The following is a 17,153-nucleotide window of genomic DNA, read 5'->3' on the forward strand; positions in this document are numbered from 1 at the left end:
ATTCACAATTGTTGCTACGCCAAACAAAGTATCAGGGAAACTGACTATTCTGTCAGGGAAAATTCAGGGAATTATCAGGGAAATTTACTTCAGATTTTTGGTGACCACCCTGAGTAGGTCTAAAAATAGAAAAACCTTGTGACCTCTTTAGAGGCCATACTTTTCAAGGATCTTCATGAAAGTTAGTCAGAATGTTCAACTTGATGATGTCTAGGATAAGTTCGAAACTGGGTCACGTGCTGTCAAAAACTAGGTCAGTAGGTCAAATAATAAAAAAACATTGTGACTTCTCTAGAGACCATATTTTTCATGGGATCTGTATGAAAAATGGTCTGAATGTTCATCTTGATGATATCTAGGTCAAGTTCGAAACTGGGTCACGTGCGGTCCAAAACTAGGTCAGTAGGTCTAAAAATAGAAAAACCTTGTGACCTCTCTAGAGGCCACACTTTCCAATGGATCTTCATGAAAGTTAGTCAGAATGTTCACCTTGATGATATCCAGGTCAAGTTCGAAACTGGGTCACGTGCCAGCAAAAACTAGGTCAGTAGATCAAATAATAAAAAAACCTTGTGACCTCTCTAGAGGCCATATTTTTCATGGGATCTGTATGAAAGTTGGTCTGAATGTCCATCTTGATGATATCTAGGTCAAGTTCAAAACTGGGTCAAAAACTAGGTCAGTAGGTCTAAAAATAGAAAAACCTTGTGACCTCTCTAGAGGCCATTCTTTTGAATGGATCTTCATGAAAATTTGTCAGAATTTTCAACTTGATGATATCTAGGTCAAATTCGAAACTGGGTCACATGCCATCAGAAACTAGGTCAGTAGGTCAAATAATAATAAAAAACTTGTGACCTCTCTAGAGGCCATATTTTTCATGGGATCTGTATGAAAGTTAGTCTGAATGTTCATCTTGATGATATCTAGGTCAGATTCAAAACTGGGTCAACTGCAGTCAAAAACTAGGTCAGTAGATCTTAAAATAGAAAAACCTTTTGACCTCTCTAGAGGCCACATTTTTTAATGGATCTTAATGAAAATTGGTCTGAATGTTCACCTTGATGATATCTAGATCGAGTTCGAAACTGGGTCACATGCGGTCAAAAACTAGGTTGTTAGGTTAAATAATAGAAAAACCTTGTGACCTCTCTAGAGGCCATATTTTTCATGAGATCTTCATGAAAATTGGTGAGAAAATTCACCTTGATGATATCTAGGTCAAGTTTAAAACTGGGTCAGGTGTTTTCAAAAACTAGGTCATTAGGTCAAATAATAGAAAAACCTTGTGACCTCTCTAGAGGATTTTCATGAAAATTGGTCAGAATTTTTATCTTGATGATATCTAGGCCAAATTCAAAATTGGGTCACATGAGCTAAAAAACTAGGTCACTGTGTCAAATAATAGAAAAAACGAGGTCATACTCAGTTCAAAACTGGGTCACATGGGGACAGGTGAGCGATTCAGGACCATCATGGTCCTCTTGTTTGTACAGTGACCAAATAATTTCTGTTCCTTGTGCAATTACTGAATGCATCAAGGGGGCATTTCGTGTTTTAGAGCTCTTGTTTAGTTAGAATCACCAAACCTGACATATTGAGTGATTAGCACATGACCTTTACTCAGATGTATTATACCCCTTGACCCAGTTTTTATGCCCCTCTTCGAAGAAAGAGGAGTATATTGTTTTGTAGATGTTGATCGGTATGTAGACCAATCTGTTTCCGGTTGATAACTCAAGAATGCTTGGGCCTAGGATCATGAAAGTTGATAGAGAGGTTGGTCATAACTATGACCCCTATTTATTTTTGAAGATCAGTAGGTCAAAGGTCAAAGTCACGGTGACCCGAACAGTTAAACGGTTTCAGGATGATGAGTCTAGGATCATGAGAGTTGATAGGGAAGTTAGTCATGACCGGCAGATGACCTGTATTGATTTTGAGATCAGCAGGTCAAAGGTCAAGGTCACAGTGACCTGGAACAGTTAAACGGTTTCCGGATGATAACTCAAGAACGCTTGGGCCTAGGATCATGAAAGTTGATATGGAGGTTGGTTATGACCAGCAGATGACCCCTATAGATTTTGAGGTAGTAGGTCAAAGGTCAATGTCAAAGTGACTCGGAATAGTTCAATGGTTTTCAGATGATAACTTGAGAACACTTGGTCTAAGGATCATGAAAGTTAATAGGGAGGATGGTCATGACCAGCAGATGACCCCTATTGATTTTGAGGTTAGTAGGATAAAGGTCAAGGTCACATTGACCCAGTACAGTTAAACCATTTCCGGACTATAACTTGAGAATGCTTGGGTCTAGGATCATGAAACTTAATAGGGAGGTTGATCATGACCAGCATATGACCCCTATTGATTTTGAAGTCATAGGTCAAAGGTCAAGGTCACAGAGCAGTAGAACTTTTGTGTACAGTGACCAAATTTTTTTTTTCCTTGTTCAAGGACTGGATGCATCAGAGGGGGGGGGGGGGGGGCATTTCATGTTCTGTGAGCTCTTGTTCACCTTGATTGTGTGAATGTAAGTAACCTGTTGATTGATCTTTATGAAAGTATACAAATGTAGATCACTAAAGGGCAGTCAAGTGCTCACGCAGTTTTGTCAGGATTACTTCATTACCAAGAATTAATGTCCTATTACATCTACATCAACAGTCTGGGCACTTTATCTAGGATAGAGTGATAAAAGATGTACTAAGATTAAAAACATAGATACAGATTAGAAAGTTACAGTTGCCGGTCTCTCAGTGAAAAGAATCAAACTGAGGCTGGACTGTATGTGTAGGGGAAGGCCATTCCAGGAAGAAATTGTTCTTGCGGAAAAAGGAGTTAGAATGGTATTGCATATGAGATTGTGGGATCAAGTAATACAGGTTCCTTGTAGGTGTGAGGTGGTTGTGGTTAACTGCAATAAGACTTTATTTTAAAAAAATATAATAAAGGTATTTTTGATGCGGCTTTGTTCAATAAATTATAATTTTAGAATCCATAAATTCCTACATAACGAAGTAATTCATTCATGGATCTTGGTGACTGACATTTAAGGAGGTAGTATACCTTAACAATTGCTTAATATTTGTATGTGCGCATGCCCAGTTGAAAGCTAACATGATGATTTACGACAATGCTTACGACAAACTAAATTTGTTTGTATATTTATTCTGAATAAATATTATTAACCTATCACTGATCTGCATATTTATATTATGCACATATATGATTTATGCTTGTAGGTCAAAAGTCAAGGTCACTATTGAAGGCCGAGTGAAAATTGTTTGAACTCCATAACATTTATATGCATTGATGGATTTTCTTAGTGGTACACACAAACCTTCCCCAATATGAGACAATGTGTGAACGCATGATCTATGCTTGTAGGTTAAAGTTCAAGGTCAAGGAAAAATTTGTGTCTGCTCAATTACTTTTAATTGCATTGAAGGATTTTTTTAGTACTACACAGAAATGTTCCCCATGATTAGACTATGTGTCGCTCACATAACCCATGGTTGTCGGTCATTGGTCAAGCTCACTATTGAAGGTCAAGTAAAATTGTTTTTTCACCGGTAGGGGACTTCTGTATTGCCACTGCAATACTCAGTTACTTGTTTGAACTATTTTTAAATAGCCGTTATTTACCGAAATATTTTTTATGAGTTGTTTTTTTTAGTCTTTTGCTTTGAATAATGATCAGTTTTTTATGGCTTTTATGTAGTTATATTGAAATGTTATGCAGAATGTAAGAAAATGGTTGATGGCAACTGATGTTATTGGGGAGAACACATAAATGAACAAAAATTGCTGATTGTCATTGCGGGTCCACTACTTAAAAGCAAAATTTTTATCCTTCATAATTTTATCATCATTGTCATTGAAGTCATTCATTTACTTCTTTGTGACAAAGCTGTCCAGAGTAATTGCCCTTGAATAAGTCAAAACTGTAAAAATTGTCTGTATCTTGTCAGTAAATCAATGAGTATTATTTTAAATGTCAAAATTAATTTTGCAGTGGCTGGTGAATATTGTTACTTCTACACTGTTAAAAATGTTTAAAAGACTGAGTTTATATTTAATATTGCAGGGTGCTCCACCAAAATCTGTTGTGATTCTTCATGCTGTGGCACATAATCCAACAGGTGTAGACCCCACTGAGAACCAATGGGGGAAAATTGCTAATGTCTGTGAGGAAAAAGAGATATTTGTTCTCATTGACTGCGCTTACCAAGGATTTGGTACTGGTGATGTGGAGAAAGATGCCTTTTCTTGCAGACATTTCTATGAACGAGGATTTGAATATTTCATCGCACAGTCGTTCAGTAAAAACTTTGGCTTGTATAGTATGTATGATTGTATTTTTCATGACATTACAGTATAACAGCATTGATAAAATATAATACGAAGAATCGGCAAATTTTAGCTCATCTGAACTTCGTTAATAAATTGTACAGTAACCTTTTCTGTCCCTTATTGGGGAACATGTAAGCCAGTATCGTCTTCTTTTTAAACATTGTTACCCCGAATTTGCCTTTTAAAAAATTAGCCCTTAATTTTGTCAGTCTTAGCCATTAATTTTTTATCAGGGTCAACTTGAAAGCCTGCACTTGATATATATATAGTGTGTATGCTTTGAACAGCATGCAAAAATGTAGACAAACATTATTAGCTCATCTGATTTTTTGAAAAAAAATGATGAGTTATTGTCATCACTTGAGCGGTTGTCGGCGTCGGCGTTGCCTGGTTAAGTTTTATGTTAAGGTCAGCTTTTCTCCTAAACTATCAAAGCTATTGCTTTGAAACTTGGAATACTTGTTCACCATCATAAACTGACTCTGTATAGCAAGAAACATAACTCCATCTTGCTTTTTGCAAGATTTATGGCCCCTTTTATACTTAGAAAATATCAGATTTCTTGGTTAAGTTTTATGTTTAGGTAAACATTTCTCCTAAACTATCAAAGCTATTGCTTTGAAACTTGGAATACTTGTTCACCATCATAAGCAGACCCTGCACATCAAGAAACATAACTCCATCTTGCTTTTTGCAAGATTTATTGCCCCTTTTGGACTTAGAAAATCAGTTTTCTTGGTTAAGCTTTATGTTTAGGTCAGCTTTTATCCTAAACTATCAAAGCTATTGCTTTAAAACTTGCAACACTTGTTCACCATCATAAGTTGACCCTGTACAGCAAGAAACATAACTCCATCCTGCTTTTTGCAAGATTTATGGCCCCTTTTGGACTTAGAAAATATCAGATTTCTTGGTTAAGTTTTATGTTTAGGCCAACTTTTTCTCTTAAACTATCAAAGCTATTGCTTTGAAACTTGCAACACTTGTTCACCATCATAAGCTGACCCTGTACAGCAAGCAACATAACTCCATCCTGCTTTTTGCAATAATTATTGCCCCTTTTGGACTTAGAAAATCATTTTCTTGGTTGAGTATTATGTTTAAGTCAACTTTTCTCATAAACTATCAAAGCTATTGCTTTAAAACTTGCAACAGTTTTTCACCATCATAAGTGGACACTGTACATCAAGAAACATAACTCTATCCTGCTTTTTGCAAGAATGATGGCCCTTTTTAGACTTAGAAAATCATGGGTAGGACAATATTTCTATTACACAAAAAAAATCAGATGAGCGTCAGCACCCGCAAGGCGGTGCTCTTGTTACCTTTTAGAAGCAACATTGGAAACCTGTGTGTAATATAGAGCCCACTTGTTATCCCCAGGAAAGGCAGAGGGATACTGTTACGCTGTCCCTGATGTTTCTCTGTCATGTGTGTTTGTCTGTCCGAAATTCAAAATGCTTGTATTTCAAAGTGTTTAAGCTATATTTACCAAACCTCTTATAATGATGAATTAGCATATGAACTTTGCTTACACATAGTATTATTATACACCCAAAGGGACGTATTATGTAATGACGCCAGTGTCTGTCCGTCCGTCGATCAGTTAGCAATTTCGTGTGTGCTCTGAAAAACTTGAACCCCTAGCAGGATTTCAAGGAACTTGGTACAAATGTTCACCACATTGAGTAGACATGCAGAACACATGTTCTGGATAACTTCAAGGTTAAGGTCACACTTAGGGCTTAGGGTAGCCTGGGTTCCAGTCTGTCGATTTTTCATGTGTTTCTGTTCTGCAAATCGACACTATCAGAATCTAAACGAGCCAGTAACAGGAACTTGCTCATGTATATGAAATAGCGCGTATGTTATGACAAAGCAAAAAATATCAAAGCCTGAATCCCAGGCTAGGCTTAGGGCTCAAAGGTCATATGACTATGTTTCGTGTGTGCTCTGTAACTGCTGGAAGGATTTTAAAGAAACTTAGCACAAATGTTCACCACATCAAGACGATGTGCAGAGCACATTGTATTGGATGGCTTGCTTCAAGGTCAAGGGCACATTTAGGGGTCAAAGGTCATACCTGAATCCCTTGAAGGATGACACAAATGTTCACCACATCAAGACAACGTGCAGAGTACATGTTCTGGACTGCTTGCTTCAAGGTCAAGGTCACACTTAGAGGTCAAAGGTCATATGACTATGTTTCATGTCCACTCTGTAACTCTTGAACTGCTTGAAGGATTTTAAAGAACCTTGGCACAAATGTTCACCACATTGAGAGGACATGCAGAGCGCAATTCCATGACCTAGTAAAAGCAGAATATTACCCTTGATGTGTTTGGAAAAAAAAATGTAAATGTGTATTATTAAAATAGTATTTCTGCTAGAATCACCAAAGCTGACATGATTATGAATTAGCACATGACCTTTGCTCACATAATGTATTATCTTTCTTGACCCAGTAAAAGCAGAAACTTTCCACTTGATTCGGTAAAAAATTGAAATGCTTATAATTCAAGAAGTATTTTAACTAGAATCACCAAACCTCATATAATGATTAATTTGCCTATGACCTTTATGAACAGTTAATGTTATCCCCTTTATCCAGTAAAAGAGTTTTTCCCCTTGATTTTTGGTAAAAATAGGGATTTTTGCCTGCATCAAAGTGACCTATTGATGGATCTTTGTGAAACTTTAAACAAATATAGAACACTATTGGGCAATGATGCATGCGCAATTGTGTCAGGATCTCTTCATTAATCAGGGATATTGCCCTTTAATTATTATTTTGCAATCCATAAATTTTCGCATAACTAAATAATTCATTGATGTATCTTCATGAAATTTTACACAAATAAAGAACACTTTAGGACGGTGATGCATGCCTGTCTTTCATCAGAATCTTTTCAGTGACTGCCCTTTAATTGTGTTAAAATCCATAAATTCCCAGAAAACAAAGAAATCCATTGATGGATTTCCATGAAACCTATAAATCACTATAGATCAGAGTTTTTATGTCTCCCCACCCCAACCCAAACACACACTGGGGGAGACATATTGTTTTCCCCCTGTCTGTCCATCAGTCTGTCACCATTTTTTGATCAATAACTGGAGAACATTAAAACTTCATAGGATGGCAGAGCATATGGAGTAAAAGACCACTTTTGTTTTTGAGGTCACTGCATCTAAGGTCAAGGTCACGTGGGCCTGAACATGGAAGATCATTTCCGATTAATAACTTGAGAACAACTTCACCCAGAATGTTGAAATTTTATAGGATGATTTGACATGCAGAGTAGATGACCCCCTTTGGTTTTGGGGTCACTCTGTTAAAGGTCAAGGTCACAGGGGCCTGATCATGGAAAACCATTTCCTATCAATAACTTGAGAACAGCTTGACCCAGAATGTTGAAACTTCATAGGATGATTAGGTCACTCTATTTAAGGTCAAGGTCACAGGGGTCAGAACATGGAAATCCATTTCTGATCAGTAACTTGAGAACCATTTCACCTGGAACCTTAAAATTCCACAGGGCGATAGGACTTATAGAGTAAATGACCCCTAATTTTTAGCCAAAGGTTCATGGTGAGCTTTTGTGACCGCTCAATGTCGGTCGTGTGTCGTCCGTCTGTCAACATTTTCTAAAAAAATCTTCTTGAAAACCACTGGGCAGAATTACACCAAACTTCACAGGAATGATTCTTGGGTGGCCCCCTTTCAAAATTGTTCAAAGAATTGAATTCCATGCTGAACTCTGGTTGCCATGGCAACCAAAAGGAAAAACTTTAGAAATCTTCTTGTCCAAAACCACAAGGTGTAGAGCCTTGATATTTGGCATGTGACATCATCTAATGGTCCTCTTTGAAGGTTGTTCAAATTATGCCCCTAGGATGAAAAGAGGCCCTGCCCCAGGAGTCACAAATTTTACATAGACTTATATAGGAAAAAACTTTGAAAATCTTCTTGTCAAAAACCACAGGACCTAGGCCTTTGATTCTTGGTATGTAGCATTACCTTGTGGTTTTCTACCAAAATTGTTCAAATTATAACCCTGGGATGAAAAGAGGCCATGCCCTGTGGGGTCTCAAGTTTTACATAGACTTATATAGGAAAAATCTTATAAAAATCAACTTGCCTGAAACTGCAAGGCTTAGGTATTTGATATTTGGTATGTTGCATTGCCTTATGGTCCTCTAACAAAGTTGTTCAAATTATGCCCCTGGAGTGAAAAGAGGCCCTGCCATTGGGGTCCAAAATTTAACATAGACTTATATAGCGGGAAAAAAAATCTTCTAGTATGAAAGTTCAAGGCTTAGGCCTTTGATATTTGGTATGTAGCATTGCCTAGTGGATCTCTTAACAAGATTGTTCAAAAATATGCCCCTGGGGTGAAAAGAAGCCCGGCCCTGGAGTCACTTGTTATATGAGTTATATAGAAATAAATACTTAAAAAATTATCAGATCATATTTCCTAGACTGTTTAATTATAATTACCTCCCCAAGTGATTAGGGGTCACTTGACTGTGACCTTGACTTATTGACCTACTTTATTGTTTTTAGCTCACCTGAGCACGAAGTGCTCAAAGGTGAGCTTTTGTGATCGCCCTGTGTCCGTCGTCCGTCGTCAACAATTTGACTGTTAACACTCTAGAGGTCACAATTTTGGCCCAATGTTAATGAAACTTGGTCAGAATGTTACCCTCAATAAAATCTTGGACGAGTTTGATATTGGGTTATCTGGGGTCAAAAACTAGGTCACCAGGTCACCTCAAAGGAAAACTTGTTAACTCTCTGGAGGTTACAATTTTGGTCCAATCTTAATGAAACTTGGTCAGAATGTTACCCTCAATAAAATGTTGGAAAAATTCAGTATTGGGTCATCTGGGATCAGAAACTAGGTCACCAGGTCAAATCAAAGGAAAAGCTTGTTAACACTCTAGAGGTCACAATTTTGGCCCAATCTTAATGAAACTTGGTCAGAATATTACTCTCAATAAAACCTTGGATTAATTCGATATAAAATCATCTTGGGTCAAAAACTAGGTCACCAGGTCAAGTCATAGGAAAAGCTTGTTAACAATCTAGAGGTCATAATTTGAGCCCAATCTTAATGAAACTTGGTCAGAATATTACTCTCAATAACATCTTGGACGAGTTCAATATTGGGTCATCTGGGGTCAAAAACTAGGTCACCTGGTCAAATCAAAGGAAAAGCTTTTTAACACTGTAGAGGCCACATTTATGTCTGTATCTTCATGAATTTTGGTCAGAATGTCAATCTTGATGATCTCAAGGTCCAGGTTGAATCTGGGTCATGTAGGATCAAAAACTAGGTCACCAGGTCAGATCAAAGGAAAAGCTAGTTAACACTGTAGAGGCCACATTTATGACCATATCTTAATGACCTACTGACCTACTTTCTAATATTTTTGCATCAGTTTGCCATTTGAAACATGTGGCTCATATTACTCAGGTGAGCGATTCAGGGTCATCATGATCATCTTGTTTTTCAGGGGCCATCTGTCCGTCACACATCATTTTCTGTCAATAACTGCATAACCATTTGACCTAGAATCTTCAAACAGGGGCCTGAACATGGAAAACCATTTCTGATCGGTAAATTGAGACCCACTTGATCCAGAATGTTGAAACTTCATAGAATGATTGGACATATAGAGTAGATAACCCATATTTATTTTTTGTTTACTTGTTCAACGGTCAAGGTCACTGGGACAAGAACATGGAAAACCGTTTCCAATCAATAACTTGAGAACCATTTGACCCAGAACATTCAAACTTCATAGGATGATAGGACTTACAGAGTAGATGACCCTTATCGCTTTTGGAGTCACTTGAGCAAATGTCAAGGTCACAGGGACCTGAACATGGAAAACTCTTTCCCATAAATATCTTGAGAACCACTTGACCCAGAATAGGATGATTGGACATGCAGGGTAAATGACTCCTTTTGATTTTGGGTTAACTCGATCAAAGGTCAAGGTCACAGAGGCAAGAACTTGGAAAACTGTCTACAGTCCAGAACTTGAGAACCACTAGGCCCAGAATGTTTAAACTTAGTTGGATGATCCCTATTGCAGCCAGCCATAAGTGTCTCTCTAACTTCCGCTCCTGTACCCTGTTGCAGGTTGTTTGGTCATGGCAACCGAAAGGAAAAACTTCCAAAACCACAGGGCCTAGCGCTTTGATATCTGGTGTGTAGCATCATCTAGTGGTCCTCTACCAAAATTGTTCAAATTATCCCCTAGGGTCAAATATGGCCCTGCCCCTGGGGTCACATGGTTTATAAAGACTTATATAGGGAAAATTTTGAAAATCTTTTTGTACAAAACCACATGGCCTAGGGCTTTGATATTTGGTTTGTAGCATCATCTAATGGTCCTCTACCAAGATTGTTCACATTATCCCCCTAGGGTCAAATATGGCCCCGCCCCAGGGGTCCCAAGTTTTACATAGACTTACAGATGAACTCGCTTTATACGAACTCATCCGGACCTGGGAAATGTGTTCGTATCAAACGAAATTCGTATTTATGTATGTATGACTCCCCGGATAATTTGTCCAAGTAAGTTGGGCAGTATCACCGGTAACATCGGTAAATAGATTCCGATATATGAAAGTAGTTAGTAGTTTTAAACTGATTAGGTTAATTTATTCAGATACATTGAAATTACTCAACAAAAGTCATACTTTAAAATGTAAAACTGTATGAATTTAGATTTTAATGTGCGGTCGAGGTCCAAAGCGCCAAATTCTGTCCACTGCCAGGATTATTCCTATTATGGAGCTTGTAATAAATAATCATTCTTTAAGTTAGAGGGATAAAAGTTTGTATATTTTGTAAGACGTTGAAAATTATTTACACCTCTTTAAATCATGACCTGTCAGTTAAGTATTTTTTTTTTATTTCGAAATCGTGCACAAAGGACCGAGTATTTGTTAGCTTGACTATTCGAAGAATAGTCTAGCTATTCTACTCACCCTGGCATCGGCATCGGCATCACACCTTGGCTAAGTTTTTACATGCAAGTACATACAGCTATCATTTAAAGGCATATAGCTTTGAAACTTATTTATTCTTTTTCTAGGTCAATTACCAACCTCACTGGGTTAAGTTTCATAACTCTAACATGTATTTTGAGCAAATTATGCCCCCTTTTGGACTTAGAAAATTGTGGTTAAAGTTTTACATGCAAGTTACTATCTCCAAAACTAATGCAGATATTGAATTGAAACTTCACATGTGTCTTCAGGGTTATAAAACTAGTTGATAGCACCAAGTCCCATAACTCTGACCTTCATTCTGGCCAAATTATGCCCCCTCTTGAACTTAGAAAATTCTGGTTAAAGTTTTGCGTGCAAGTACATACAGCTATTACTAAAAGGCATATAGATTTGAAACTTATTTTTTCTTTTTCTAGATCCGTTACCTACCTCACTGGGTCAAGTCCCATAACTCTGACATGTCTTTTGGGCAAAATATGCCCCCTTTTGGACTTAAAAAATCCTGGTTAAAGTTTTACATGCAAGTAACTATCTCCAAAACTACTACAGATATTAAATTGAAACTTCACGTGTGTCTTTGGGGTTATAAAACTAGTTGATAGCACCAAGTCCCATAACTCTGACATGTATTTTGGGCAAATTATGCCCCCTTTTGGACTTAGAAAATCCTGGTTAAAGTTTTTGCCTGCAAGTACATACAGCTATTACCAAAAGGCATATAGCTTTGAAACTTATTTATTCTTTTTCTAGGTCAATTACCAACCTCACTGGGTCAAGTTCCATAACTCTTAACATGTATTTTGAGCAAATTATGCCCCCTTTTGGACTTAGAAAATTCTGGTTAAAGTTTTACATGCAAGTTACTATCCCCAAAACTAATGCAGATACTGAATTGAAACTTAACATGTTTCTTCGGGGTTATAAAACTAGTTGATAACATCAAGTCCCATAACTCTGATATGTATTTTGGTCAAATTATGTCCCCTTTCGAACTTAAAACTCTTTTGATATTTAACATTTTGGGTAATAATTTCCTGCTTCTATGACAATATTTCGAATAGTCGAGCTTGGCTGTCTTACAGACAGCTCTTGTTTTTGGGTAAGTGTGAAGTACTCAATTGTCCAATAACCACACGGCACAATATTAACAATATTATTATTTTCAACACTTTTTATTTACTTGGATGGAATATTAGCACTGAAAAGTTTCAAACTATTAAATATTCAACGTAACAAGGGCGAAATGGCCGCCGACTTAATAAATTAATTTGTATCAAAAGTAGGGATGGGAACTAATATTCGAAAATCGGTCGAATATGAAAATCAAATTCGAATATTCGTAAATTATTGTTTTTTGTTGTTTTTTTTTTTTCAAAATAAGTATCATTGATTTTGGGCAATATGAGCATGCTAATTCTACAGAATAAAACCATGTCATGTTTGTTTATCGCATATCAAAAGATGTCCAATTAACAAGAAAATAGCAGTGCATAATTGGTAGGGGCCATCGTTATGGATTAACAGTTTGCAACAGGCGTCAATGTGTCAGATGCATGTCAAAAGATGTCCAGTTAACAAGAAAATTGCAATGCATAATTACCTGGGGTCATCGCTACGGATTAACAGTTTGTATTAGGCGTAAATGTGATATCTTTTTATCTTTTGTTCATTTTTATTGGCGCCTGTTTTATGTAACAAGTTGTAGATTTTTTTTTTCGAAAACAATACCAAATTTGTAGATATGGTCGATCTTTTCACAATATTTTGTAGGACGTTTCAGACCATCCGCTGAATCGGTTTTCATCCACCATCGGCCGTATTCGAATTAAATTTTGAAGTACTTTATAATAAAATCAAGAAATAACAAATTAACATATGATTGATGCATAAGTTCATGTTCAAGGAGGTTTAAGTCTGCCTTACTTGCTTTTTACATGATGATTTTTACACGCCGATTGAAAATTTTCAAAATGGCAGCGGTAATAAAACAGCGTGTCACGTGTTTAAATGGGACGACCTGCTATTTTTAGATAAAATTGCGACGGTCTAAATTATAATCGTTTTGAGTTTTTGTATCATTTTGAAGCTAAAACACAGAATTAGTTAAATCTGTTCATGATTATACAGATAGAATCGTGAATAAAACACTAGGATCGGCGGGTTTTGCTAGGTAGGATGTACGATGATCCAGGCTTTAAACAAATGAATACGTTGTGTATATGCCAATCACTTAATAAGATTTTAAAGCTTCCATAAAAACAAACCGAATATTCGAATATGTCAAACCGAATATTCGAATATTGATTTCAGTATTCGTTCCCATCCCTAATCAAAAGATAGAAAATTATAACATTTAACCTAATTGGGACTTCCAAATGTGTTCGTATCTACCGATTATTCATATAAAGCGAGTTCGCTATTACCGAAATAATTTTACAAGGAAATAGAAGGACTCGTCTGGGGAATCCGGATTTTGTTTGTTTTACCCGAAAATTCGTATCAAGCGAGTTCGTATTAAGTGGACTGGACTGTATATAGGAAAAAAAAGTTTAAAAATCTTCTTGTCTGAAACCACAACGCTTAGACCTTTGATATTTGGTTTTTAGCATTGTCTTATGGTCCTGAACCAAAATTGTTCAAATTGTACCCCATGGGAGAGGCCCTGCCCTGGGGGTCCCAAGTTTTATATAGACTTATATAGGAAAAAGCTTTAAAAATCTTCTTGTCTGAAACCATACGACCTAGGATTTTGATATTTGGTATGATGCATTGTCTAGTAGTCCTCTACCAAAATTGTTAAAATTATGCCCTTGGGGTTAAAAGAGGTCCTGCCCTGGGGTCACTTAGTTATTATGTGAGTTATATAGGAAAAATATTTAAAAAATTATCTGATCCTATTTCCAAGACTGTTTAATTATAATTACCTGATGGCCCCAAGTAATATGATGTCACTTGACTGTGACCTTGACCTACTGACCTACTTTCTTGTTTTTTAAGATACAGCCTTGAAATTTTGATGACATACACAGTTTTGCACACAAATTGTAAAACTGAATTTCATTGACCATGAATGTGACCTACTAACTTTCTGAATATTTTACCATCAGTTTGACATTTGAAACATGTAGCTCATATTACTCAGGTGAGCGATCCAGGGTCATCATGACCCTCTTGTTAATATTTTAGCATCAGTTTGACATTAGAAACATGTAGCTCATATTACTCAGGTGAGCAATCCAGGATCATCATGACCCTCTTTTTTTTTTTCCTTCTTTTCTGTGTATGGATATTCTACTTTCTCCTACTTTTTAGCTCACCTGTCACATAGTTACAAGGTGAGCTTTTGTGATCACGCAGCGTCCGTCGTCCTTGCGTCCGTCTGTGCGTCCGTGCGTCCGTCCGTGCGTAAACTTTTCCTTGTGACATCTCTAGAGGTCACATTTTTAGTCGGATCTTTATGAAAGTTGGTCAGAATGTTCATCTTGATGATATCTAGGTAGAGTTCGAGACTGGGTCACGTGCCGTCAAAAACTAGGTCAGTAGGTCTAAAAATAGAAAAACCTTGTGACCTCTCTAGAGGCCATATATTTCAAAAGATCTTCATGAAAATTGGTCAGAATGTTCACCTTAATGATATCTAGATCAAGTTCGAAACTGGGTCACGTGCCTTCAAAAACTAGGTCAGTAGGTCTAAAAATGGAAAAACCTTGTGACCTCTCTAGAGGCCATATATTTCACAAGATCTTCATGAAAATTGGTCAGAACGTTCACCTTGATGATATCTAGGCCAAGTTCGAAACTGGGTCATGTGCCGTCAAAAACTAGGTCAGTAGGTCAAATAATAGAAAAACCTTGTGACCTCTCTAAAGGCCATATTTTTCATGGGATCTGTATGAAAGTTGGTCTGAATGTTCATCTTGATGATATCTAGGTCAAGTTCGAAACTGGGTCACGTACCGTCAAAAACTAGGTCAGTAGGTCTAAAAATAGAAAAACCTTGTGACATCTCTAGAGGCCATATATTTCATGAGATCTTCATGAAAATTAGTCAGAATGTTCACCTTGATGATATCTAGGTCAAGTTCAAAAGTGGGTCACATGCCTTCAGAAACTAGGTCAGTAGGACAAATAATAGAAAAACCTTGTGACCTCTCTAGAGGCTATATTTTTCATGGGATCTGTATGAAAGTTGGTCTGAACGTTCATCTTGGTGATATCTAGGTCAAGTTCGAAAGTGGGTCATGTGCCGTCAAAAACTAGGTCAGTAGGTCAAATAATAGAAAAACCTTGTGACCTCTCTAAAGGCCATATTTTTCATGGGATCTGTATGAAAGTTGGTCTGAATGTTCATCTTGATGATATCTAGGTCAAGTTCGAAACAGGGTCATGTGCGTCAAAAACTAGGTCAAAAACTAGGTCAGTAGGTCTAAAAATAGAAAAACCTTGTGACATCTCTAGAGGCCATATTTGTGAATGGATCTTCATGAAAATTGGTCAGAATGTTCATCTTGATGATATCTAGGTCAGGTTCGAAACTGGGTCACGTGCCTTCAAAAAGTAGGTCAGTAGGTCAAATAATAGAAAAACCTTGTGACCTCTCTAGAGGCCATATTTTTCATGGGATCTGTATGAAAGTTGGTCTGAATGTTTATCAACTGGGTCATGTGGGAAGAGGTGAGCAATTCAGGACCATCATGGTCCTCTTGTTTGCAGGGGCCTCCGTGGCCGAGTGGTTAAGGTCGCTGACTTCAAATCACTTGCCCCTCATCGATGTGGGTTCGAGCCTCACTCGGGGCGTTGAATTCTTCATGTGAGGAAGTCATCCAGCTGGCTTACGGAAGGTCGGTGGTTCTACCCAGGTGCCCACTCGTGATGAAATAATGCACGGAGGAGCACCTGGGGTTTTCCTCCACCATTAAAGCTGGAAAGTCGCCATATGACCTATCATGTGTCGGTGCGACGTTAAATCCAACAGCTAACTACTTTTTTGCAAGGCCATACTGGAAGGCCTGCTATAGTCTTCTTGCCTATTACTTCTATGCATTTGTGGAGACATGTGCTTTTCTAAAAAAAAACATCATCTAGTTCCCCTTGATTTTGTATAAGATAGGAACCAACAAGCTTTTACATGGTTCTTTTGTACATGAATTGTATATATCTGGAAATAGAATTTTATTCAAAATATACTCCCGTCATTCACAAAGCAACTTATTTAGCGGGAGATATAAATTCACTGAATTTGCTTGTTATATTTTAGACAAGGGTGTTGAAAACCTTTGTGTAATATTGAGCAACTTGTTACATTTAAGACATGAGTATTGGAAACCTGTGTTTGGTATTGAACAAACTTGTATTTTAGACGAGCGTGTTGGAAACCTGTGTGTTATAGCTAAGGATTCTGACAAGAAGTCTAAGGTCCTCTCCCAGCTAGAGTTGATAGTCCGAACCACATACTCCAACCCAGGAAACCATGGTGCTAGGATAGTTGCAACTGTTCTTAACAACAAATCTCTATATGCAGAATGGTAAGTACCCAAGCAGCTCAACTTTGAAGAACACACCCATGGGGCAACTGCAACTATAGCATTACTTGGGAAACCAAAATCTTGTTGCCCAGATGAAACTTAAGTGCTTTTTGTTTGTGGTATTGCATTTAAAAACAATAAAAACTATTTTTGTTCAAAGCCATTGTTTACATTCATTTAACATATCAGGTAATTAAAATTACTTGTAAGCAAGTTAATAAATGTGTTTGCCTCATTTTAGATAA

At 37.2% G+C, this 17,153-nt stretch overlaps 1 protein-coding gene across 1 annotated transcript in view; it reads left to right on the plus strand.

Moving 5' to 3' along the window:
- LOC123546382 (aspartate aminotransferase, cytoplasmic-like) overlaps nucleotides 1-17,153 on the plus strand; it is a 69,511-nt gene that overhangs the window by 26,377 nt on the left and 25,981 nt on the right. Inside the window, exons 5-6 of the mRNA XM_045332602.2 lie at nucleotides 4,091-4,346; nucleotides 16,743-16,908. Coding sequence (XP_045188537.1) covers nucleotides 4,091-4,346; nucleotides 16,743-16,908 — 422 coding nt within the window. The remainder of the gene's footprint in view (nucleotides 1-4,090; nucleotides 4,347-16,742; nucleotides 16,909-17,153) is intronic.

This window comes from Mercenaria mercenaria, chromosome 9 (assembly GCF_021730395.1).
Source record: "Mercenaria mercenaria strain notata chromosome 9, MADL_Memer_1, whole genome shotgun sequence".
Lineage (NCBI taxonomy): Eukaryota > Metazoa > Mollusca > Bivalvia > Venerida > Veneridae > Mercenaria > Mercenaria mercenaria.